The sequence below is a fragment of the Scatophagus argus genome, chromosome 19 (genome assembly GCF_020382885.2).
Source record: "Scatophagus argus isolate fScaArg1 chromosome 19, fScaArg1.pri, whole genome shotgun sequence".
Taxonomy (NCBI): Eukaryota; Metazoa; Chordata; class Actinopteri; family Scatophagidae; genus Scatophagus; species Scatophagus argus.
The window spans coordinates 12,407,088-12,432,068 of record NC_058511.1 but is presented as its reverse complement, the minus strand read 5'-3'; the positions used below and the strand labels follow the sequence as shown (position 1 = coordinate 12,432,068).

Here is a 24,981-nt window from a genome sequence, read left to right as displayed (position 1 = left end):
TTTTCTGTCAATTGACTCATATCTCACAAATTGCTGCAGCTCTAGCTACACCTCACTTAGTTTGGATACCCCTCAAATCCTTCCTTTTAATCCCTCTGAGAACCATTAAGATTTACGAATGCTTCTCTGTTTCTAGTCTCCCAGTCGGCTAAAATAATGCAGATAAAACCTTCTTTTGTGGTGTAGCAATTTTAGATCTTGATATATCATGTGATATATTAATATTTTTTGGAAATCCTGTGGTCATCTCATTGATGCAAAGATCATGTAAAAATCCAGTATTACCAAAAATTAACCCTGCTCATTGATGTGTTACATTGCCTACGATGACTTAATGCACCCAGAGATGTAAAAATATGTGCAGTAGACATATCTATATCATATCTGCATGTTATTCATATGTCTTCATATCACCCCAGTCTACCATCTTTTTATGTAAATATCAGGGAATCAGCAGCATTTTCTAAACTTTTTATCAGCTGAGTTGCTTTTAGTGAACTGCATGTAGGCTTATTGCCCGCTTGTGTTAGGCAAGTGGACAGTTTGCAAACTCGCACTGTCCCACTCAATCTGATATGAAGCTTTTCTGAAAGAAGGACAATATTCTGAGGCAATGCACGCCATAGTTTACATAGTTTTATCTATGTATGAATCATCTGGTCACCAGTTTCGGTGTGCTGAAGGTTGTGATTTTTATTTTTATTTTTTCGGCATTGTGGCATTTGAGCACAAAGTCATGGTTGTGGTCAGGATGATGGTTTACTAATTCCTAATCCTGTTGCTAATTACTACAATAATGTCATAATCCTAAAGTCTTTCTACTGAACTGCGCCATGCCATAGGAAACATGCATCTATTCATGGACGAGAGGCTTGTGCTCAAGATGTGATAGGATGTAAACACTAATGATGTCCTTCTCGGATGAGCTGTAACATTAGCTAGCTTAGCTAGCTTACTTAGCTAGCCTCTTATCCATGAGTTGATGCACTCTTCCTTGTGCACAGTGGTATGGATCTCTAGATCTGACAACTCCCAAACTCCTAAACTCACACCAAAATAATCTAAGTGGCTAAAATGGCACTACAGCCGAGAGTAAAAATATGTACTTTTGATTTCGGGCTGAACTGTCCCTTTACAACGTCTGCAAAGTCAACGTAGTGCTCACAGATTGCCCAGCTCACTTTCCGCAGAGACATTTATCATTTCAAGACTATATTATCTGTAAGGGAGGTGGAGACAAGTGGTTATCAGAGTGAGCTTGAGGAAACAAAATGTGTTGTTGTGTGACTTTTCTAAAGGCTTTCCTTATTGTTTTCTCCCAAAATGTACACTACATTTATTTTTATGCTGGTTAGGGTGCAATGTATGTCCTCTGTATATGAAGCCTTACAGTTAAGGCCTTTGTGTCTTGTCAAGTAACTTTAACTCAGTCAGCTCAGGGTTTAAAATGTGAGACATATTGTTTTTTGTACTGTTTCATGCTTGATCAGATATAAATTTGATGATTTCTGCGGACTTTATGATAAGCAAATAATTCAGAGCACCCAGAGTTGTCCTTTAGTGCAAAGAGGGAAAAAATCGCTTAGGGATGCAGCTAACCATATGCAATGTGTAGTGTAAAAATGGTTCCCGGTGCCCACTGCTGCTTCATTACAGTAACTGTGCTGTTTCACAGAACATAAATCTCCTACTTCTGCATGAAAGATTCAGAATGAGCAACCAAACCAAAACAGCTTGTGAACACCCTCCTCCTCACCCAGCTTTCCCGGTCCCTGTCCTGCACTGCCTCCTTTTCCCCCTCTTTCCATGACTCTCTTTGCCCTCTCCAAGCCTGAACGGTGTTGTTTTCACTCAAACTTAGTGGATGTCAACATCCAGCAAGCAGAATGGAGTGACGTATTATATGTTGTGAAAAAATGGTTGCACTGGTTAATATGCTTGTCAGTTGATGAGACATTTAGATTCCTTCTTGCTTGTCTTGAAGTGCGTCACTCCTCAACAAGGAAATCCCATGTTTACCCTGTTGCTTATGACCTGATCTCTTAACTTATCTGGAATCAAATCACATCCCAAGGCCGCTCAGCACATGACAAGAATACCGGTGTGCTTGAATGAGTCCCGTAGCTGGAGCAAAAAGGGTTTTGTTTTCAGTTCAGATTTACTGACTGTTCTGCAAGACAGAAGTGAAAAAAATATATGTGTTAGGCCATGCTACTCTGCAACACACACAACTCATTTCACCACCAGTAAATATTTTACCGACTATACTCTCGTATAAGGTGATTGTTTGCAGTTCTGCACACTAGTAATGACCATCTTGATCATCTCACATTATACAAAGCAGACTATAAGTCAAATGCAAGGTGCTGAAAATTGTAGTTAGTGCATAGTTACAGTTGGTATTGTATACTTAAAAATGTCTTATATAAAGCACTAAAATAATGAGCCTGTATGTATCCATGTCCAGCACATTCTACAGTTTCCCTTCCTGCAGTTCAGGAGCTAAAACAACAGCTTTTGGTTCCTGAAGTCCTGTTTCTTGCAAGGGTGCTAGACCCTTGTGCTGCCACACAGCTTAAATAGAAAGCCAAGTTAAAATCAAGCGTTTGTTTCAAATCAAATAAACCAAAGACACAGATGCTTTTGATCCTGTCGCCGGAATGATAAGTCTGTTTCAAGACATCCACCTAACTTTCAAAATACACTCAGTGCTAGTGCTGTGTTCTGCAAGAAAAAACAGAAGTGTTCATTCAGTGACTCTCGGTGTCTCTGCACATCTTCATCTGCGTCACTTCAGATCGAGGAGGTTCCACAGCTGAACTGTTGCCTTTTCTCCATCTTTTCCCTCACTCCCCTGCTTTCCTTACCCTTTCAGTGTTTAACTCTGCTGCTACTTTTAGTCCATGCTGCTCCCTGTCTCCACCTCCTGCCCTTTTTCATTCTCCTTGCTCTGCATGGTTCTCTGTATCTCCATCTTTTTTTTTACCCTTTCCAAGTTGCCTCCCTCATGTTCTCCCTGAAAGAATGTTACCTTAAACTTATTTTATTGTTAGACTGAAGCAGTTTTCAACAGTGTGGAGCTGTACACTACTGAGTACAGCGAAACCCTGTCACGGTTTGTTCAGGTTGAACTTTGGCCACCGTGTTGTTGCTCTTTTTAGAACAAGTTTAGGTATAACCATGAAATAAGAGCACTGAATGCCTCATACACAGGAGAGGTTGTTAAAAACATTAAGGTTTGGAGAGAGGGAAAATGATTGCCACTGAAAAGACAAACATTGTGCTCTGTAATAAAACAGCTGTGTGATTCAAATGAGCATTAAACAAATCTCAGCTTCTATGAAACATTAACAGGAGAAAAGGCAAACTGTTTCTAGTGATTATTTTGTGTTGTGATCCACTGTTTTCATTCAGTTTAATCTCTGTCTGTCTCTCTGTCCACCCTTCTCCCCGTCAACTTTCCCTTCTCTTTACTTCAGTTTGAATACCAGCACTAACAGTGATATCTTTTATTTTGAGTTAACAACCGGATTACATGAATAATCTTCTTTGTCCATGACGCAGTTAGGGATGGCTTTCAAGGAATGGGAAATTGAACTTCCTGTGTCTGTCCTTTTTTTTTCCTGAAAAAATATTTTATTTTGATTTTTAAAGAATGTTTTTTTATTTTGAAACTTGATACATCTCTGCTTGATTCTTTTTCCTTTTTCAGCAGTAGCAGCGGATTTTCCTGCAGTGTGGAGCTGCTGCTGCTGACTGAATGCCGAAGAAACACTGAAAACTGTTCCTCCCTACAGCTCCAAGGGAGATTGTCAGATGTGTACCCAGCACTCAGAGCCCCTGGCCTGGCCGCGGGGATGGCAGCCTCTGCCCTGAACCTGAACGGCCTCGGAGTCATGAACAGGTCAGTTTTGTGTTAGTTTTTCAAATGGTGTCTGTCACATTCTTCTGTAGAGCTTTTGTAGAGGAAATGTGATTTAAAACACGTTTGTCAGCATGATTTGTTGTAGCCGAGAAGCTGTTAGACTGGACTGGTAAGATTTCATTTTTATGCTACACAGGTGCTCAACATGGTGATGATTTATATGATACTGTTGTCTACTCTCTTATATGAATGCATAAAATATCCATTTATTCAGCAAAGCAAGTTAAGCTTTTGGAGCTTCACACTTTGAATGTGTGATATGATGATTGACTTATATTACAGATTGTTTGACTATTATTTATTATGTGTATTTTTTTCTGTTAAGAGGCACCGCAGTGTGACACATTACTGTGATGGTTCGTAGCCTTTGTCATTCATTTATTTATTGATACACACAAAACAACCAACCCTCTCCTGTCCTCTCTGCAGCAGTAATCAGTTTCACACCCAGCCAGGCTCCTCTAGTACCAATTCTGCAGCTAGAACCAGTCCAGTTGGGCGACCCGTGCTGCCGGTTCCAGATCGGAGCACCTACTGTCAGTTACTGGGTGGGGGGGCGCATGGTGGAGGCCTCTACTCCCCAACCAGCCCTAAGGTAACTCAGCCAGCATCCAACCTGTGAGAGTTAAATCTGAAAATGCTGTTTACATGTTGTCCTATCCTATTTCTTAAATTTAACCACCAACTTACTGATACCGATTCCTCTTGTGGCGACAGTGGCCACTGTCCAGCGGAATTTACATCAGAAATAAGAAAAGAAAGAATGAAATGAGCGCCAGCTTCATGTTGTACTGCTAGTTTATGCAGTGTTATCAAAATAAATAACCAATATATATACTGATATGAGGGAGTTATTCTCGGAGCGCCCCTAATCCCATCGTGTGTGTCTGCTCGTAGACGAACCCTCAAGCCCTGGGTCCAACCTTTGTCTTCCCCGCTTCGCCCTCGCTCTCTGCCAGCCCCACCCCTCGCGCTCGCTCCCCCTCTCCACGAAGCCCAGAGCTCCTAGGAGTCAATGTAGGCCAGCGGGTCCGACGACTCAGCTCACCCGGCGGCGAGGAGAGAGGGGAAGGAGAAGGGCAGGAGGAGAGGGGAGGAGAGACGGGAGGAGAGAAGCGAGAGGAGAGGAGACGCCAGGCACAGCTGCTGCAGATACACAAAGAGCTGCAGAACGTTAAGGTGATTTTACATGTGCCACTTCTTCTTTGTCCATTTGACTCCATATCTTCCCCTGTGTCTTCTTTGTCTCTGTCTTACTTGCTAGATGTGCTTGTCTTTAGGAATGTAATCATTTAGAAGTACAGAGCAATCCATTCAAACTCTGAATGATTTACTGCTTCATTTTGATTTGTTGGGCATGTCAGGACAATGCCTGGAAGAACCGCTCTCACCCAGCTGGGATGATGTCAGAGTGTTGCTACTATAGTATTCAGCTGTTTGTGTTATGGTTTTACAATTTAAAAAAGGACTGGGAAATTGAACATCCAGTCTGAGAAAAGGCTTTTTTATGTTTTCATTTCAAAGATGTAAATTAATTAATTGAGTTTGTAAATTAATATACATTAATGAAACTTAAAGATAGACCAAAATGAATTTGATGATCGAGTGCATTACATTGTTATGTTGTGTCCATAAATTTAATTAGGATTTTACATAACCACTGTTTAATTTTTTGTTTTGGTTTTGTACTCCAGCCTACATTTGTACTCAGTTTGAAGAGACAGTCACACTTTGAAGTTGTAGCTCGCCAACAGTTTTTAATGCCAAAAAAGAGCTGAGCTGAGGCTCATTTTTATTTTTCATTTTCTTAATATTGCTAGTATGTGATATTTTGACATTTTTGTTATGTCAGTTTATCTGTCTCACATCAGGTGAAGGCTTTGCTGATACCACTGCACCTGTGGAATGATACACTCTACAGTTAGACCAAGGAAACCAAACTGTAGCTGCATTTAGACCCTTATTTTCTTTGTATCTTTCAGGTCAGGGGTAAAGTTGGCATTTTCGAGGCTCAGATTTCCGGAATTCGTGCCCAGGTGCTAAACAGTGAGCTTCAGCGCAGCCCCAGGTCTCCAAGACGGTCGCCTAGCCAAACCCAAAACCATCCCAGTCAGCGAAACACAGCCCTTGAATGCCCAATGACCCACCCACAAGAGAGTAAAGTATCCCATGTTGTCCAGAATGGAAAAGAAAGGGAGGAAGAAACAACAGAGGAAGAAAGGAGAGAAGGAGGATTGGACGAAGGCGAGAAAGACAGCAGTGCCACTAAAACAAACACTGAGAACAAGACACTGATTGGTCAAAATGGCCGGCATTCTGAAACGACAATGCAAACTCCCTGTTTAGATGGACCATTTGTTGTTCAGCCTCCCCTTGAGACATTAAATCCAGATGCAACAACGGTCAGAGAGGAAGAAAGACTGAGAGAAAAGGAGTGGGGAGAGAACAAACAAACACTGGGAGACAAAAGAGAACGGACAGAGAGAGAAGGGGACTGGTTGTGCCTTGAGATGCTGGTAGAGACAGAAGAAAACAGGTTGGAGATTAACCCCGAAACGACTGCTTTTCCTCGGGCACAAAGCAGTGAAATCTCCCCTTGTTTGCTAGATATCAGCGATCACACATCCAACTACTCTCCCTCCATCTCTCCTTCCATTCCTGCAGTCATAGTAACTGACCACGGTCTGGAAAGCCAGCCTCAAACTTGTGAAGGATCCGGCTCAGACCAGGGACTATGTGGCACCCCTAGCCCCAGCTCTAGCCCTGTGCCTGGCCCGAACTCCTCCATCCGCTCCCTCAGGAAGCTGTCATCCTCCTCTGCTTCTTCAGCTGGTTTCTCATCTTCTTGGGAAGAGTCGGAAGAGGATGTTTCCAGTGATACGGAGAAAGGAGAGCATCTTCTCAACCCTGCACTCCTTAGTTCTAAACAGAAAGCAGTAAGTACTCAGCTTGTGTCTGTTAGTGTGTGTGGCCTGTATCTACAACCTGCTTGAGCTTCAGTTGACCTGCTGTAGTTTAAAACTGCAGTGGTTGATCTGTTGGTCGATCCACCACTTAGATTCTGGCTGATATATCTCAACAATTGTTAGATGTTTAGCCATGACACTGTAGTGCACAGAGGACATAGCCTACTGACCTTCCTGATTCCCTGACTTATCCTGGCACTACCAGCAGGTCAAATGTCTTAACCATCTTGTGTAATATGTCAGCATCTACTACGTGGATTAGCACAAAATTTAGTACATTATAATGATTAATATGCTAAACTAACAGGTGTGAAAAGGTCTGTTACTTTCTTGACATGAGCCTTGATATTTTTGATAATTCTAAATAAACGGAGGGGTTTGACAAAGGGCATGTGTCAGAACTCAGAATCCAGCTTCTGCAGAACTGATGATTTTGCAAGTGATCCTGCCAGGGAATGAGCCCATCTTGATGTGGATCTCAGTGTCTCAAAATATATGCATGTCAGTGTGTGTGTGTGTGTGTGTGTGCATGTTGTGTGTTGTTTGAGTGTGCCAGTGCATGTTGCTGAGTGCTCCTGTTGGCCATAGCTCCCTGTTTGAGCAATGGCTGACATTCACAGTAACAAAGCTAGCTCTGTGCCCCGACCTGTGTGTGTGTGTGTGTGTGTGTGTGTAGGTGTGTTTTTTAGTGTGTGGGAAATGTGAGGGTGTGTGTGAGAGAGAGCACGGGTGATAGAAAATGGGAAAGCAAGAGAATTTGCCAGTCACACACACTTAGTCCTCGCTTGCATTTGGACACCGTTCAAAGAGGAGGCTGAGGCCTGTTTGGGTATGTGTGTGTAGGTGGGTGGGTGGATGTGTTTTTATTTGTAGCTAGATAAGATCACAAGGCCATCTCACTTCTGCTTTGAAACACGATTTAATGACGGATTGTGTAACTGATTTTTACCAGTGTCATGAACAACGTGACAGTCCCCAAAGTGTCCCTTTTTAGGACTTCAGAAATCTTTTCATTTATATCTTTGTAGTTTGAGGAGGAAAGAGTTTATATTCACTTCTTATCAGCTGTACTATAATGAATCATATGTGAGCTTTAAAAATGTACAAGACAACTGACCATACAAGCGTTAACATACTCAGTGATCACTGCAAAATTTCAAACCATTAAGCACTGTCATCATGAGAATAAGCAGCAACTTAAAATGTTCTTGCTAGGGTTATACTGGAGTGCAAGATTTATGAGACTCCAGCTTTATAGGATAGGATTCAGTCTACTTGCATATTTAATCACACGACCTACCCCTAAACCAATGTCCCAGGTCTCCCAGCTGACATGAATTACAAACTATTTGTTTAAATGAATTTGGCTGATGGATTTGAATAGAGTTTGTATTGCTCTTTGCATATTTCCGGTCAGTGTTTTTTTTTTTTTCCTTAATCTTGGCAGAGAAAGCAACAGAAGCTCCTGCTGGGACTTGCAGCAGACTAAGGGACAGTGTTAGGTTTATAGTTGCTGTTAAAAAGTCTGAATTCCCCCCCCCCCATCGTAGCCCAAAGATGTCAAACATACGGGTTGTTCTCGTTCTTGTCTGTAGCCTTTCACAGTTCCTGATCCGTAGTTTAAGGAAACCTGGTGTGTGCATGCAAGAGGCAAACATGCAGATACACATAAAGCATGCTTGCTTGTGTGGGAGGTATGTAGGAAGAAGGTGAGGGAGAAGAGGAGTGATACTCAGAGAGGAAGACGGAGAAAAGCACACTGTGAGCTTGAGAGTAAGGCTGGCATAAGAAAAGAGACAAAAGAAAGATAGCAGAAGAGGAAACATTGCACAATATTTACTGTATATTAGGTGCATGTGTGTATTAAACATACTGTGTCTCCTCATGTCATGACTAGTTATTTCAGGAACAATACGGTCCCTATGCTTTAAGGACATTTTTCACATTATGGAACATGTGTAGCTCTGGTACTATTATATACACACAGGCTGTAGAGAAAGAGAAGAAAGAAGTGTGCAAACAACACTTTCCTGCAAGCTTGATGAAAAATATCTGAAAATATTTAATACAAAATAGGAAAGTATTAATGTGATAAAGTTTTCATTCATTATCCTGCTCATTTTCTATTATTCACCTCAGAGAGTGGCATTTTTTAATTTTTTTTTTTGGTACAAACACAGTCAAAACACATCTGATTTCTTTTGGTAATTCATTTTTTGGTTTATTTCAGTTTTAACAGTTTTTTTTAGGTGTGTATGTTTAAATGATAGAAGCTTGAATCTGAACAGAGCCATATATAGACACTGTTTGGCTGAACTTTTTGTGTCAGAGGGTACGTAAGTATGTGCTGCCAGTGTTTTCCTGTTCTGGTTAATTGGCAGTGAAAGGGGCCCTGCAGTAGATTGGCATCTGTTTTTCTTTCTACAAACCTTCTGTTGAGCTCTGGAGAAGGAAAAAGGAAGAATCTGCCGGCAGCAGAGTTGAGATGACACCCAGTTGTCAGCTTTTGTGTGACATTTACCTTTAAGCATCAACTCTATCAGTTAAAACAACTACACATCAATATTCATAGAGATACATGGAAAATGACAAACACTCGGATATTATTTTTTAATAATAAGACATTCTGTCATGCAATTAACCCGACTCAAGACAATAAAGAACATTTGACTAAAAAATGACCACATTATCAAAACACCTGAATCGCATTACAACTGAAGATTATGAGCATAGACAAGTTGGAAAAATCATGGGTTTTATCAGTAGCCAACTCCTCAGTACATTAGTCAATTAATCAGCCATCATCTACAGAAAATTTTTCTTCTAAACTTGTTTTGTGATTGATTAACTGTTGAACTACTTTCCAAGCAAAATGACAAATAGCTCTCGGTTCCCACCTCGCAGATATGAAGATTTACTATTTTATGTTTTATGTCACAATAAAACAAATGTGTTTGTGTATGCACTGTTTCTACTGACAAAAATGTGTCATTTAAACTTGCCCCCTTGCACTCTGGATGGTGAACCAGCAGATTGTTTTTTTTGCAGCCTTAAAAACTGAACAGCACTCTACAGATACGGCTTTAATTAGCTTTTCATATTCTTTCCCCTCGTGTTTAAACTTGTACGACATATAGAAAAACCACAGCGTCATGCTTCAGCCTTTTGCGAAAGACTGATGAAAGAAGCTGAAGTTAATGGAGCAGAAGCTACAGTAGCACGGAAGTGGGGCAGGTAAATGATGCAGAAGGTGTGTGGCCTCTCATGCTCTCTCTGCACTGTAAGAAAAGCCTGGGATGCATTACTATTTTGGACGCACGTCAATACCCATGTGGTTCTTGAAAAGTTGCATCCGTTATATAAACAGATGTGTCTGTGAAGACTGCACCCATACTGCTCAACTGTAAAACACACAGTCACACATGCTAACACTGACACACCCTCTGTACGACTTTTGCTAGTTGCACTTTGAAGAGCAAAACAGTGTCTCACAAAGACGCTGTACCTTATGTCACACTGACTCACATCCCTTTTTATGACCCTTAGAAATGTTCTCTCACACCATCCAACGGTGAATCCAACCTCATCCCCAACTTTTTTTTTTGGGGGGGGGGTGGTGGACTGAACGAAAAGCTCAACTGAACTGTAGCAAAAGTGGGTTGGCACAAAATATCCACACGCACACACACACACACACTGAGACGCGCCGTGTTTGTGCTGCAGTGGAAAATCTTCACTACCACGGCGGCCGGTTGCCTAGCAGCCCTGTGACGTCAAACTGAGTTTCCCTCTCACAGCTGTATGTGTGCGTGACAGAGAGTTTCTAAGTTTATGAGTGCGTGTCCAACTCTAATTTGTGTGTGTGTTACAGAGTGCCTAGCTGATTTACTGTGAGAAGGGAAACACCAGTCAATTCTTTATTTGGCATTTCTGTGTGTGAGGTTGGCATGTGTCCATGTGTGTGCATGTTCGCGTCGACCCCTGCCCCGCGGCTCCCCACCCCCGAGCCACAGAGGAGTCAGGTCGGCCTGTAGTTACAGACGGTTTGAAGAGAATGTGCTATTGGATCCCATGCAGAAGTGAAGTGGTTTCATTTGGTTTCAGAGCTGTCAGAGACACGCTGGGGAAACCCTGCTGGATGTGATGCACGCCTCTCAGACAACTTGCACTTCTTTGTGAAATGCCTATGTTGTGTGGTTTATTTATATGCTGTTTGTTTGATATTAGATTTGATAGTTGCACATTAACACTACCATGCACGGTTCATTGAATTCAGGCTGATTTAGGTCTAGAGCTAAAGTCAGATGTGGTCTTTAATTTTCCATTGTGACCTCAGTTTGGTCCTCCTTATCACACTACATTATTCAGCTGCAAACTAAGTGAACAGCCTCGTCACAAACACTGAAGCCTTTTTTCTTTTGGGTGTCCTTTTTTCATGCCTTTTATAGTTGTCAGTTTTGCAAAGCTACTTTTCCACTGGCCAGCCTTGGTTGGCAAGAGATTCATCATGCAGCCTCTGAACATCTACTGCATGGTTGTTTAGCTTGCGTTAGAGTCCCTGCAGTTTAATTTAGTCTGTGTGCAAGTGTGTGTTTGGGTGTGATGTGTGTGTGTGTCTCAGCCTAAACTGTGCAGACTCAGACAGTTGCAATATTTGTATCTGCAAGGGGACCTTGTGGTGAGCGATATCAGCCTTGTTGTTTCCTCAGTGCTTCTCCGTTGAAAACATCAGCGTGCATCAGTGTTTCCCCTGCTTCTTCACATTACACATTTGTAACCCAGAGTTACCCTTTGCCCTGAGTTTTTCTTTTTTTTGTTGTACCATTCTCACTACTCTCCTCCTCCTTTCATTCCTCCCTGCATGCAAATGAGTGACACCTGGTTGCCTTGTGTAACTCTGATCATCTTTAAATTTTTCTACATCTGTGCACATTGTTTGGGGTGACATGCTTTTCAATACAGTATGTGCTAATTGCACAGTTCAATAAGTAAGTCGTGTAGTGCAAATGTGTGTTGCATTAAAACTTGCGTGCAGATGCTGAAAAATGATGCATGTTTTCAAAAGATAATAATCAAGGGGACCAATAGAAACTCTTTGCCCCAGTGCTTCTTTTTTCCTCTGTGCTCTCTCTGTTGTTTACAGAGGGCCAGGCTTTTTTTTCTTTCTTTCTTTTGTTTGTAGTCAGCGGCGGATGTGGAAAATACTGTCGCTGAGGCAAGCGGCAACCCCCCCCCACTTCCTGTCTGCAAGAAGTTCCTTCTCTTACCATTTCCTCTCTCTCTCTCTCACTCTCTCTCTCTCTCTCTCTCCCCCTCTCTCAATGGAAACTTTACTGTTTTTCCTGCGCTCCGCTTGTCATCCAGCTGGTCTGGGGACAGAGATAGGAGAAACGGGGAGAATGCCAGAAGAAGAAGAATGAGTGAGAGACAGAGACAGAGAGGCTGACTTTGAGGAAAGTTTTAAGATGAGAAAAGAAGCGAGAGAGACTGTATGTGGGCTTGTCAATTCAAACACCTCCTTGAGTTGTATTCCAGCGTTGGATTCATGTCCACTCATCTAAGAAAAAAACACTTGAAAACACCATTATAACAAATATGGTAAAAAAAAAAATAGTTACCTTCCAAAGAACCAAAGGTGCCTGAATAATGAGACACGACTTCTATAAAGGTAAAAATATCTCCAAGAAGACTCTAGTGTACATGGACCCCCAGAGCTGGTGTAAAGGAGAACAAGTTATGAACATTACTTTAAAAAAACAACAGTAAGGTCCCTCAATCCAGTCTGTGGAAAAAGGTAAATATAACATCCTAGGAGAGCTTCTTTTAGGAATTATCTGCTTCCTAACGTTTTACTATTGTGGATAGTAAAACGTGATTTCTGGTGGGATTTCTAACATGTCGTGGTCTTATTGGTGAGCTGGATTCAGCCGTAAAGATCTTTATTAAAGTGTATCTTTTTTCTCAGACCTTTGGTGTACCTGTGAAAAAAAAAAAAAAGCACACATTCTTCAAACATTTCTACAAGTACAAACATTTGCCACATCAGTCTTTTGAAACTTAACTTTCCATCAGCATTTTTTTAATCTACATGTCACACATTTGGACACATCCATGCTAATTTTTTTTTGTCACACACACGGACGCAAAGGCGATTGTCATCTGCCATCTGTGAAATTATCGTTTCACAAGATACCAGAATATCTTTGATTGGTTCTAAGCCAAACCCTCACAGTGTATTTATGTATAATTGCACACAGACAATGTTGAAATTCATTTACGTGCATATAGTTTTTACTTTCTAAAAACTCATTTGTTTCATTGCAGTAGTTTCCGAGTGTGTGGGAGCTGCTGTTTAGCTGCTCTTAACTCGTGTTGTAACTTCTGTCACAATCTTTCTGTGTAGCACATACAGAGAGCCACGTTCAAGGCAAACATGTGCACGTTTACACATACGCTCACACTAACCCAGATGCTTACTCAAACACGTTTAAATGCAAAAACACATATACACATACATGGTTTAGTTTGCTTTTTTAACAAAGCCTCAACATTCACACGGCATATAGTGTGCATTCGCACTTAAACACCTAAACACCCACCCACACACACACACACACCACACTTTTGCTCCATCTGTGTTTTTGATGTAACCTGAGTTGAGATTTGCATGGCCAGATAATGTTTGTCCTCTGTTTTGCCAATCAAATGATCCACAATTGTTTATCACTGCACACACTCCGACACACGCATGTGTAAATCTTGTTTGGGGTGCAGAAAGAGGAGCGTGCAGAGAAAGAGAAGCAGGAGAGCTGGACAAATAATCACTGCTGTCAGTTTGTCACCTCCCTGACTGACAGAGAGTGCATCGGCCATGATGTGGTCTGAATGGCTGTGTTCACTGTGGAGTGTTGTTGTGTCAGTGGGAGCCATCTTTATCATTACCATGGTCCATGTCCGCACCAGCCACCTTCAGGTACTTCTGTGTCAGGCTTGCCGAATGCTTTTTATACCTGGATTTAGTCCTTGTTTAGTGATGTTTGACAGCTTTTGGAGTGTTATTATTATTAGCATTATTTTATAGAGCAGTAATAGTGCTGGTAATTTTTGTATTTTTTTTTCATTTACACACAAACCAAACTTACCTCCTCTTCTGATTGCATTTTAATGTCTCTACCTCCTAAATCTGTGACATGTGTTATTGCTCACACATGAGTTAGTACAGACTTTGTCTTTTCTCTCTCTCTTTTCCCCTCCGGTTCTCTCTCTGTCTGTCTCTCTCTCTCTCACACACACACACACACACACATACAACCACACATATACACTAGCTGTAAAGGGGGCAACATGGTAGATAGATGACAGTCTGAGATGACAGAGAAAGTGCAGACCCTGGCTTCTTACCAAGCTGTAGCCTGATACTCTGATCGCTCTCTCGCTAACTGGCTAGAGATGGTGGAAAAAACGAGAAGGGGAATACCATTCAGTTTATTTGTACCCCTCTGTCTGTCATCAGCATTATATTTCCTATAACTAGAAGCCAGAAACAGCTTTTGTTTGAGAGTTTCTTTTATTTCAACTTTAATTTCTGCAAGCAATGCTGGCAGTGCATGTGTTTCTTCTAGAATCATGATATCCATTATTTTGTTTTTATATAAGCTGGAAGATATGAAACATTTGTAACCAATAAATCAGTTCAGTACACTTCCAGAAATACTAGTATAAAACTTGCTTCAGATGCTAATAATCTTTTTGGCATCCCAGGGTCAAGTCGCTCTCTTTTAGCTGACCCATGTTGTAGTTAGTTTCCACCATGTGATCTGTGTGTGTGTGTGTGTGTGTGTGTGTGTTTTACTTTTTTTTTCTTTCCTTCAGCAGTGCAGAGAAAACCCCTCATGTGATTCTTCTTGAGACAGAGAGAAGGAGATAGCTGAGAAAGTGTGTGTGTGTGTGTGTGTGTGTGTGTGTGTGCATGCGTCTAACCATAGATAGTCATGCTATCAGCTGATGAATTTTCGTCAGGTCCAGATTATGTGACATGGGTTATATATCTCCTTCTATGGTCCTCTTCTGTCTCATCTTATCCTCTCCTCTCTGCTCCTCTCCTCTTTCCTCTCTGGTTATTTGTAGACATAATATTATTTCTCTTGGTATTTTCAGGCCACAGGAAATCTGTGTGTGTGATCACTCTATTGACATGAAGAGAACAGATCTGTTGCACCTGTGTAGGTTAGGACATTTCAGCATAAATATTGTCTCTACGGAAAATGAAGAGCTGCTGTCGAGGTCCGATCGTTTAAGGGAGACTTTTTACTTCTGCTGGAATATAAAATTGCATTCAAGCGTCTGATGTGTTTTTAAGGTGAAGCTAGTCAAAACATTTCTCGTGTTTGTGCTGCATGCGCTGATCTCTCTGCCAGTGTTGCACAGCCAAGCATTGTTCAAACCCACAGAACAAGACATCTGGAGTTTTTCCATCTGATGTAATGCTGCAGGCCTAAAAACTGTCTTTCTTTTGAATAAGTTACTTAGTAAGTGTGATTTAATGTACTCTGGCTTCAATGACGTGTTGCAACATGCTGTACACTAAACAAATAATAAAATGAGGATTAATATTAGGGATCAGCAGGGTTTATTTATTGAGGAAAGTCTAAGCAATTATTTATTTAAAGAAAAGTAAGCTTTCTCTGGTGTTTTTCCACATCTCTATATGTTCTTCAAATATTTACTTTAACTTGTCATGTATGCATCCAGTAAACGCTATTATTATGCAGGGAACACAAAGTACTTTTAGACAGCCTAAACATGTTTTTCCTCTACAGTTAAATATTGATATATGTGCAGAGGGCAAGTCGATCAACACAAAGACAGAGAGCTGGACCTGAGAGCCAGAGAAAAGGCAGAACCAGACTTCAGTCAGTCTGTGGTCAACAAGATGAAAGCTGTTGATGCTGAAAACAACTTGGTGTGAGTGTGTTTGTGTGCCGCAGACAGCATATGTCTCTGTGAATGAGTTTGTGTGTGTGCATTTGTTTGTGTGTGTGGCAGGAGTCCCGCAGTTCAGTGTATCCTTGCCAGGGACAGGGAGAGCCCTTGGACGAACTGTGTGTGTGTGTGTGTGTGTGTGTGTGTGTGTGTGTGTTACCAGGGGAAACCCCAGCTCGATCCTCCCAAGTTTAGTTTAAGTATTCTAAAGCAGCTAGAGAAGAAAAAAAACAGAGAGTGTGGAAGAAGCTGGCAGAAAGAGACTGAGAAAACAGCTCCCCCAGGGTCAGGGATGCCCCACCGTGTGTGTTTGTGTGTGTGTGTGTGTGCGTGCGGGTGCATGTGTTTAAAGGCCTGTTTTGTTTGCTCATGGCCATTAAACGAAACAGTGGAAAAAAAAGCAGTGGATCAGCCAAGAGTTTCCGGAGGAGAACTTACTGCTACCCTGCCATCTGAGGGACTGAACATTTACTAGACTTGCTCAAGATTATGTTTAGAAAGTTTGCAGTGAGTTGGAAAACTCTGTCTCATACACATGTCATGTCTTCAAAGAGGTCCAAATAGTTTGCACAATCATAAAAACAAACATTGATATCACATCCACTCACATCAGTTTAAAAAAAAAAGACATTTTGGTTTAAACATGTTTATGGATGATGAGTCTTAGACCGTAAATGTCTTTGCTGACATGAACAAGTCAGACGGTAACAAACAGAGCAAATTCTGGGGTAGCATGTTGTCCTTAAATTCCATGTTCAGATCTGCTGGTGAAGCATCATTCTGAAGGGTTTGTGTGTGTTTTGTGTTTTGTGTGCAGCACAAGTCTTGGAAGAAGATAAAGAACATGGTGCACTGGTCCCCGTTTGTCATGTCCTTCAAGAAGAAATATCCATGGATACAACTGGCTGGGCACGCAGGTATGTGGACTCACAACTGGCGTGGTTCAATGGATTAAATTAATTAATATAAAAGAGACAGAACTCTAGGGGCCCTGGCACACCATGCGGTCGGTGGGACTGCAGTTGTGACCTGAAGTTGTTTTCCGGCTGGTGGAGCAGTGGGAGCTATCTTTATGACACCAGTTGCAACTGGCATGATCTGATTCCAAAAAAAAAGTTGAACAAACAGATTGCAACCATTTACAAACAAACTGACAATGGTGTTCCTGAGCCCATGTAGTAATAATCTTTATATGCAGTAATATCCTTTATACAATCATGTTTCACAAAGTGGTGAAACATTCCCGCTTGTTAGCGACTGAGTCTTTCAGTGATGTGTCTTTCATACCCGATCATGATACTATCACCTGTTACCAAGGTGAAGTGAAACGTTAAAAATACTTTGCACAGTTTTTAATTTACTATATGTTAAAAAGGATTATAACATTCTGTTTTATTTATTTTTCACACAGCCTCCCAGCTTTTTTGGAGTTGGGCATTAGTTTGTCTTTATTGGTGCCACATGTATCTTGGAAGTCAGGGCCCTAAGATGAAACGTGTGGGGGGATAGTTAGCAGCAGGACTGGGAAATGTCTGGTGATCCTTCCTTGGAATAGGTGTCTCGGATGCTGGGGACCAAATAAAACTAAGACCAGCTCCTCCTCACCTAACCAGTTCACCTTTATGAAACTGATCTGAAAATGAGGCGAAACATCACAGTAGACCTACCATTGTTTTAACCCTGACTAACCCACTGCAGCTGCTTCACAGTAAAAGTGTGTCTTTTTACAGGGAGCTTCAAGGCGGGAGCCAACGGTCGTATATTAAAAGTAAGACACCCTTTCACACCAATCACACCTTTTTTTTCCCTACAGAAATTTTCTTTGGTAGCCATAGTTACAGAGTGCCAATAACTGGTTGTTGATATCCTTCAGAAACACTGTGATTGTGAGCAGCGCTGTTTGTCCCTCCTAATGGGGGATGCGCTACGCGAGTATGTCCCTGGTTACCATGGAGATGTAGAGAAGGACGGCCAGAAATACAACCAGATGGAGGATCTGCTGGCCGAGTTTGACTTCCCATGTGTGATGGACTGTAAGATGGGAGTGAGGTGAGAAGACACATCACATAAATCTCGAGATAGCGTCGTGGTGGGTGCTTTCATGGTGCCACTTTACCTCTGAAAACAGTCATGGATTTTGAAATGAACTTTGATGTACTTTTCATTCTCAACACACAACAAACATGTTTTTTTTAGTCTGTAAGGTTTGTATTTGACAGTTCTGGTCATAATTATACTATATACTAACAGCACAACATGGCAACAAACCCAAGCTTTCACCCCTTTACTTTGGATTAAAACCCAAAGTATGAGCGCCTGTGTAATAAGCCCTCTTTGCACATGAAAACTTACATAAACAATGCCAAAGGTAAAGCACAAGGTTCGCCTGTAAACTGTGGTGAACTTTTTTAGCAACAGCAACAGAAATAGTGGCCAAAGCTACAAAAATATGACCTAAATTACAAATAATCAGAATTATCCTTTAACAGACATTAAGCATCATATTAGCTCTGAAGGCCACTGTGAGCTGCTGTGTCACGCTATTTGGAGATGGATGTCTTTTCACACCTTGTCGTTCACCCTGTCTACCGCCTCCTCTCTACTCGTGCTCACCCACACCTTTCTTCTTTGCTTCAGAACCTACCTCGAGGAAGAGCTGACCAAGGCTCGTAAGAAGCCCTCTCCAAGGCCTGACATGTATCAGAAAATGATTGAGGTTGACCCTGATGCACCTACGCCAGAGGAAAACCAGCAGAAAGTAGTGACCAAACCGAGATACATGCAGTGGAGGGAGACCATAAGCTCAACAGCCACCCTGGGATTTAGGATAGAAGGAGTCAAGGTAAGACTCACAAAGAGAAATTTGTGTGTATCTGTCTGTGTGTGTGCAGCCTTCCTTCCCTCTTTTCTTCCAGGGTTCAGTGCATGTGTGTGTGTGTGTGGGGGGGGGTCTTTCAAGGGCATGATCTAACTTCCTGTTTTGAACAGCAACTTCCTCTGAAGTATATGTTTGTGCAGGAGTTCCTTTGTTACATATGAGGCCTGTCCGTGGCAGCTCTGTATGTCTCAGCATCTGCCACTGACATTGTACACACACACACACACACACACACACACATTCACTCACACAAAAAATGGCCGTCTCTGCTGTCTTTATTTGAGGGTTGTGGCTATATAAGGACATTAACAGCCTCCCAGTGGTCTGTTGCCATGACACTGCACTGAGGGTTATCCCCAGAAACAGAGATGTGTGTGTGTGTGTGTGTAGAAATAAAGTGTGGATGTGCCATTCATGCATTTCATGTGCATCAGTATAACTATGTGTATATTATATAGCTTGTGTAAGCTGTATGAAAATAGTGCATGGTGGTAAGGTATGATGTGTGTGTGTGTGTGTGTGTGAGAGAGAGAGAGAGAGAGAGAAAGAGAGACCAAGCTGTACTCAGACCTGAACCATAAAGGGAAAAATAGTTTTGGCTCCAAATAGTACCTTGTTGCCTGGCAGCCAACAGAATAAGAAAAGCTCATTTATTCCACTCTAAATCAACTGGTTGGCTCCAACTTCTGATCCTGCTTCTGATGCTAATCAAAGAGTTAAAGCAAGGCGTCTGAATGATGACTGAGAATCTCCACAGACATTCTGATGCTAATGCACTGTACCACTGTTACTACTTGCTGCTACTTGCTAGCGGCTTATGCTAGTGTGCTTGATTGTCTCTTTTGTGTGAGACTTTGCAAAATAGCTGAGAGCTCTTGTCATCTGGACTCCAAAGACAGAATTGTGCAATGAATCAATGTCTGTGTAATGCCAAAAGTCACAACTGTGGATCATATGAGGGCTTTAGGCCCAAAAATAACACCTGTAGATTCTCACTTGATAACTCAACAGAAAATGAATCTGCAACTGTTTTCATTATTGAGTAACTGTTAAAGTGAACTTGTGTCATCTTGGACTTTGGGAAACTGGGATGACTATTTTTCACTATTTCCTGAAAATGTAGGAATAAACAACCAATACATTGCATTATAATACATACGATTTGTCAAGGGGCTACAGAAATGATAAGTTTATGACATTAAACAAAGTGTATCTCTAAATCTCTAAAAATATCTTGAGCTTCCTTCTTTTCCACCACTCCTGGTTTGTTCTGTATTTCTCGTGCTGTTCCCTCCTCAGCTCCTTGTCCTTCTTCCCTTCCCATCCTTGCGTTCTCTACAAGAATCCTTAAAGCTGTAATTTATGAGGACAGAGAGCAGATATACTAAATATAAATTATTATTTCCTAATGATCCCTAAGATTCTTCTCTTTACTCCCCTCTGCAGAAGGAGGACGGGACAGTGAACAGAGACTTTAAGAAAACAAAGACGAGAGAGCAAGTTACTGCAGCCTTCCAAGACTTTGTCAAAGGAAATAAGGACATACTGGTAAGTGTGTGTGTGTGTTTTTTTTTTTTTGCAGAGACAGCCAGATGTGTGTTTGTGTGTGTGTGAACAGCCTTGACCACTGTACAGTACAGAAAAACAAACAAGGATTGGAATTCTAGTTTGGACTATTGAGTGCTCTTTTAACGCACGAACACACACACACACACACATATGCACAGATCAACACTGTGACCTTAACCTTCCTGGGCCAGAAGAAAAGGGAAGTCCTTGGGAACTCCCTGGGCCTCTCGACCACATTGTGTACATGTGCATGCTTTTGAGCATGCTTATTGATTTTTTTTTTTTTTAATTTAAAGACGTCAAGACAGACATTTAGCTTTGACAGCCATGTTTTAATTCTGAAAATTGCTTATAAAAGCTGCACTGTGTGTATCAGACTAGCTTACTGTTTAACCCTATCAGCAACAGCCCAGTATTAATGCAGCCAACAAAACTGACTGCAACAGAAGTTGGCAGAACTGGATGAAGAAAACATAAAAGCTTCTGCTGTTTTTTTCCCCCCAGAACGGTTATTTAACCAGGCTGAAGGATATCAGAAACACTCTGGAGATCTCCCCATTCTTCAAAACACACGAGGTAAAGAAAGACATCCAGTGATGGAAACTGCTGCTCAAGCACTGCAACTCCAAGAAATACATAATTAATATATTGTCTAATCTTACCCAAAAGGCAAAAATAAAACATGACTCATAAAGAAATTGTGTGGAAAAATGTACATGTATTTAATATCTGTATATCTGAACTGGCCTCAGCTCAGTGTGTGTGAATTTTCGTGTTCTCTACACTGTCTTTTGACATACTAACTTAATTTAACAGAATGCAGCACATACTACATACAGAACTTAAACTGGTCCCAGTCCTGGTTAATTTGTGGCAGTATACATCTAATGTGTAATTTTTTGTGCGAGTATTAAGTGTTATTCGGTGACACTAACTCACTTGAGCGAACACCGCAGCACACACTCAGACGTAGCAGGTCTCGTCATGGAAACTGGGCAGCGACAGCCCTGACCACATGTGAACACATTTGAGCATCACACTCTCATACAAACATTCAAACAAGCATAAATGACACGTAGACATGAATGTAAAAATTTGGAGTAACACAAGAGGAAATGAGAACATGTTTTTGAGGAACACAAACAAACACGTAATGTTGAGTAAAAACACCCAAAACAAATAAAGCTGTTTTAGTCATTGCTTCCTGTTTTCTTATTCATCTTCTTGTCTTTCTCATGCTCTGCAGGTGATTGGCAGCTCCTTGTTGTTTGTTCACGACAGTACGGGACGGGCCAACATCTGGATGATCGACTTTGGTAAAACCACGCCTCTTCCTGACGGGCAGGAACTAACCCACCGAGCTTCATGGGTAGAGGGCAACAGAGAAGATGGTTACCTTTTTGGACTTGATAGTTTGGTGGACATCATTTCATCCATGGTGAATTCTGAGACTTGAAGTCAGGGTTTTTCTTTGAAATCCAAGTGAACATTCGGAAACAAAACACCTGCTTCCACTCATTCTTCCTTTTTATGGAGAACAGTTTGGACTTCCTAAAGGAATCCTTCATAGATGTTTGTCCTCATTTCGGAAACCACGTCATCCCTTTGCAACATGTGGCCAACCTTTTCGTCCATATTCAGTGAATTTCACCATCTCTTCCAATCCACATGCTATTTGATGTGATCCTTATAAGTCCAGGCTCTAATTGGCCTTTTTTGCAGCAGACATTTTGACTTGTCACAGCAGGACAAACACAGTAGGAACTAATGACATGAACAATGGCTCATTAGGCAGCAGGCACAATATCGCTAATGTCACAACTGTGTTTTTTCTAGTGTGACATATGGAAATGTCTGCTGTAAAACAAAATTCTGTTTTTATATGCATTATACCTCAAATACAACAGTTTACTACTGGAGTTCTCCAACTGAAAGCGAAGGATGTAGACTGTCAAATGCAAATTGAAGGCTAAATACGGTGATCTTCTACATTTATGTAATTATAAACTAATCCCATGAAAAGACCAAAAACAATGATTCATCTGAACTCAATTTAGACTTTCATGCCAGCATGCAGCCTCAAAGTTCTTACCATAACAAAAATTGGCACAATGTATGACTGTATTAAGCCATCTTTCAATATTTACCCAGCCTTGTCTGTGACTCTCAGTCAATTCCAAGTCCCTTTGTTCCTACTGAAGCTTTAAATCTTAAATAAATAGCATTCTAATACAGCTGGACATATTACTCAGACAGGAGGGAATAATGCATTTGTTTGGAACAGGGATTAATTCACACACACTGTAAATCATTTTAGGATGTTTCAACTCAAAAATGTAAGTTCACGTGCCGCATTAAATATTTGACATAAGCTGAATAATTAGTTCAGAGTTTTCCTTGAAATACTTGTTTTTAGAAACCCAGTTGGTAACTGAACTTGAGAAAACAGTAACCCAAAGATTGTAAGTTTAATTAACTTGGTATAAATAATACGTGTAGATTTATTTTCATGGACCTTGGTGTCACAGAGGACAAACCATATCAAGCCTAAGCTATATGGAAAATACTTGTAAGATTAATTTATTGTTTGTTTTGGTCCTTTCATGGGATTTGTTCATAATGATAATTGAAAATAAAATTAAGAATTCTCATAAAATAATATAATCATAAATAATAATCATGAAATCATTTAATGCCTGGAATTTGAAAATTTCTTACGTGTTGGTAGCATCAAAAAGACACTGTTATTCTCTCCCTTTTCTACAAACCAGCACCTATGCTAGCCTAATTTGAAGAATGCTGTAATCGCATCAAAATTTCAGAAGTAGTAGGTTTAAAAATATGAGCTTGAAACTCCAATATCTGACATGAAATGCCTCGATTTGCATACACGCAATCTCACGTTAGATCCCATCTTAATTCCATTTCTTCCTTAGCATATCTGAACTTAACTGTATTAGATTTTTTTGGTGTGTTTGGCCACAACTTCAGCATATTGTCCATTTCTTTTTCAAACAAACGGCACTTGTCAAATTTCAACTGTTAGAGATTGTACAATTGAGTGTGTTTTTACTCACAAAAATGAGATTTTAGATGTGTTTTACAGTGAAAAAACAAAAGTAGTCTTTTAGCTGTTTTACACCTCTGTTTAACCAGTCACACTCTGCTTTTGGTCAGTGAAGGTTTCCGTGGCAGCCGTGTTTGAACCACAGTAATCTAGCAATAACTGTCAGTTATGTTAAGCTAAATTAAGCATCTCACAGTTAATTTCAGTATGTTATGAGGGCCATTGTTTCATATTTGCAGCTGACATGGTGTCCATAGTACTTCCCTGGCCAAACACTTATCACCATTCTCACACTTTGTTGGGATTGTTCACACTGTACAGTAAGATTTATTATGTTTGATGTAGTTTTTGTAACATTATTTTAGTGTACTCAAATCCTGTGGAACACTTAACAGCCATGAACAATCTTATTTAAGCTATACAGTGCCTTGTCATTACAAAGCCAAGTCAGACAACTGAAAATACGTTCTTCAAATGTCATGATGGAATTTCCTCTTAGTCTTAACTGTCAGTTTCTGTGCTTTGTCTTACAGGGGTGCATGCTTATTATCCTCTTAAAGTTTGGGCTTAAGTTGTATTTCATTCAGTTTTTATTTATAATGTATTTAGTTTTTAGTTACTGGAATGGGATACTGTGACATTTTGAATTTTGTTATTGTTGTTTGGTTGTTTTGTCATCAAGCATGTGTTACAGTAGGAGTGGAAGTCAAGCAGCGGGGCAGATCGCTGACATTGTGGACATTATCCAAACCACTGGATGTGGCTATGGACAGACTGATGTTGTTCAGATAATAATGAATTATTTCAGTGGGGGAATGCAAACAAAGAAATGTCTCGTAATGTAACATGTTCTTGATGAACAATAAAAACCAAGCAGTGAGTAGGTTCCACTCTACCACATATTTTAAATGCCATGGTTTTCAGTTGATGTTTGCAGTGACAGTAGACAGAGAAACATACTGATTGTAATTCCATGCAGTGCCTTTTGTTAAAGTAGTCTGACGTTTTGGGGAAATGCACTTGTTACCTTTTTTTTCCCTAGAAGCATCCAATGATGATCCAGCTGGTCATCTTAGCTTAGCTTAGCATAAAGACTGGAAACAAGATGTTACCTCTGGGCAGAGATTAGCTAACCCTAACCTCCTTTTTGCAGTCATTGTGTGAAGCTAAGCTAACTGGCTATTGGGTGTAGCTCATTTTTTAACCCTCCAAAAATGAGCAGATAAGCTAATTTCTCAAAATGTCAAGCTATGCCTTTTAAGACCAGCCATCTTGGCTATTGCTTATGCTTCCCAATGTGCACTTACAGTTGTTTGTTAGTAGTTATAATATTGTTCTGGTGTTGCCAGCTTGTGTATTTATTTAGATTGTTCCTTTAAAAAAGTGTGTGAACAAAATCCTGCTTCAATGTGTGATTTCTGTGAATATCTATCTATCTATCTATCTATCTATCTATCTATCTATCTATCTATCTATCTATCTATCTATCTATCTATCTATCTATCTATCTATCAGTCATCCATAACTGAACAATACTGATTTGGTAAGATGGTGTGAACAGGCATCATAGTCGCATTCAGCAGGGTTCACAATA

General features: G+C 40.7%; 1 protein-coding gene across 7 annotated transcripts in view; it reads left to right on the top strand.

Annotated features, from left to right (window-relative positions):
- itpkb (inositol-trisphosphate 3-kinase B) overlaps window positions 1-24,402 on the top strand; it is a 34,265-nt gene extending 9,863 nt beyond the window's left edge. For 3 of the 7 annotated variants that reach the window (XM_046373160.1, XM_046373158.1, XM_046373159.1), the window contains exons 2-12: window positions 3,713-3,904; window positions 4,355-4,520; window positions 4,823-5,104; window positions 5,908-6,861; window positions 16,691-16,790; window positions 17,604-17,641; window positions 17,747-17,922; window positions 18,511-18,715; window positions 20,198-20,299; window positions 20,825-20,896; window positions 21,567-24,402. In XM_046373160.1, the coding sequence (XP_046229116.1) occupies window positions 3,858-3,904; window positions 4,355-4,520; window positions 4,823-5,104; window positions 5,908-6,861; window positions 16,691-16,790; window positions 17,604-17,641; window positions 17,747-17,922; window positions 18,511-18,715; window positions 20,198-20,299; window positions 20,825-20,896; window positions 21,567-21,776 (2,352 nt within the window). In that variant the 5' untranslated portion in view covers window positions 3,713-3,857 and the 3' untranslated portion in view covers window positions 21,777-24,402. Of the gene's footprint in view, window positions 1-3,712; window positions 3,905-4,354; window positions 4,521-4,822; window positions 5,105-5,907; window positions 6,862-16,690; window positions 16,791-17,603; window positions 17,642-17,746; window positions 17,923-18,510; window positions 18,813-19,119; window positions 19,484-20,197; window positions 20,300-20,824; window positions 20,897-21,566 lie in introns of those variants that run through there. The other 4 variants (XM_046373163.1, XM_046373162.1, XM_046373161.1 and 1 more) reach the window with 4 other exon arrangements.
- The last annotated feature ends 579 nt before the right edge of the window (window positions 24,403-24,981 follow it).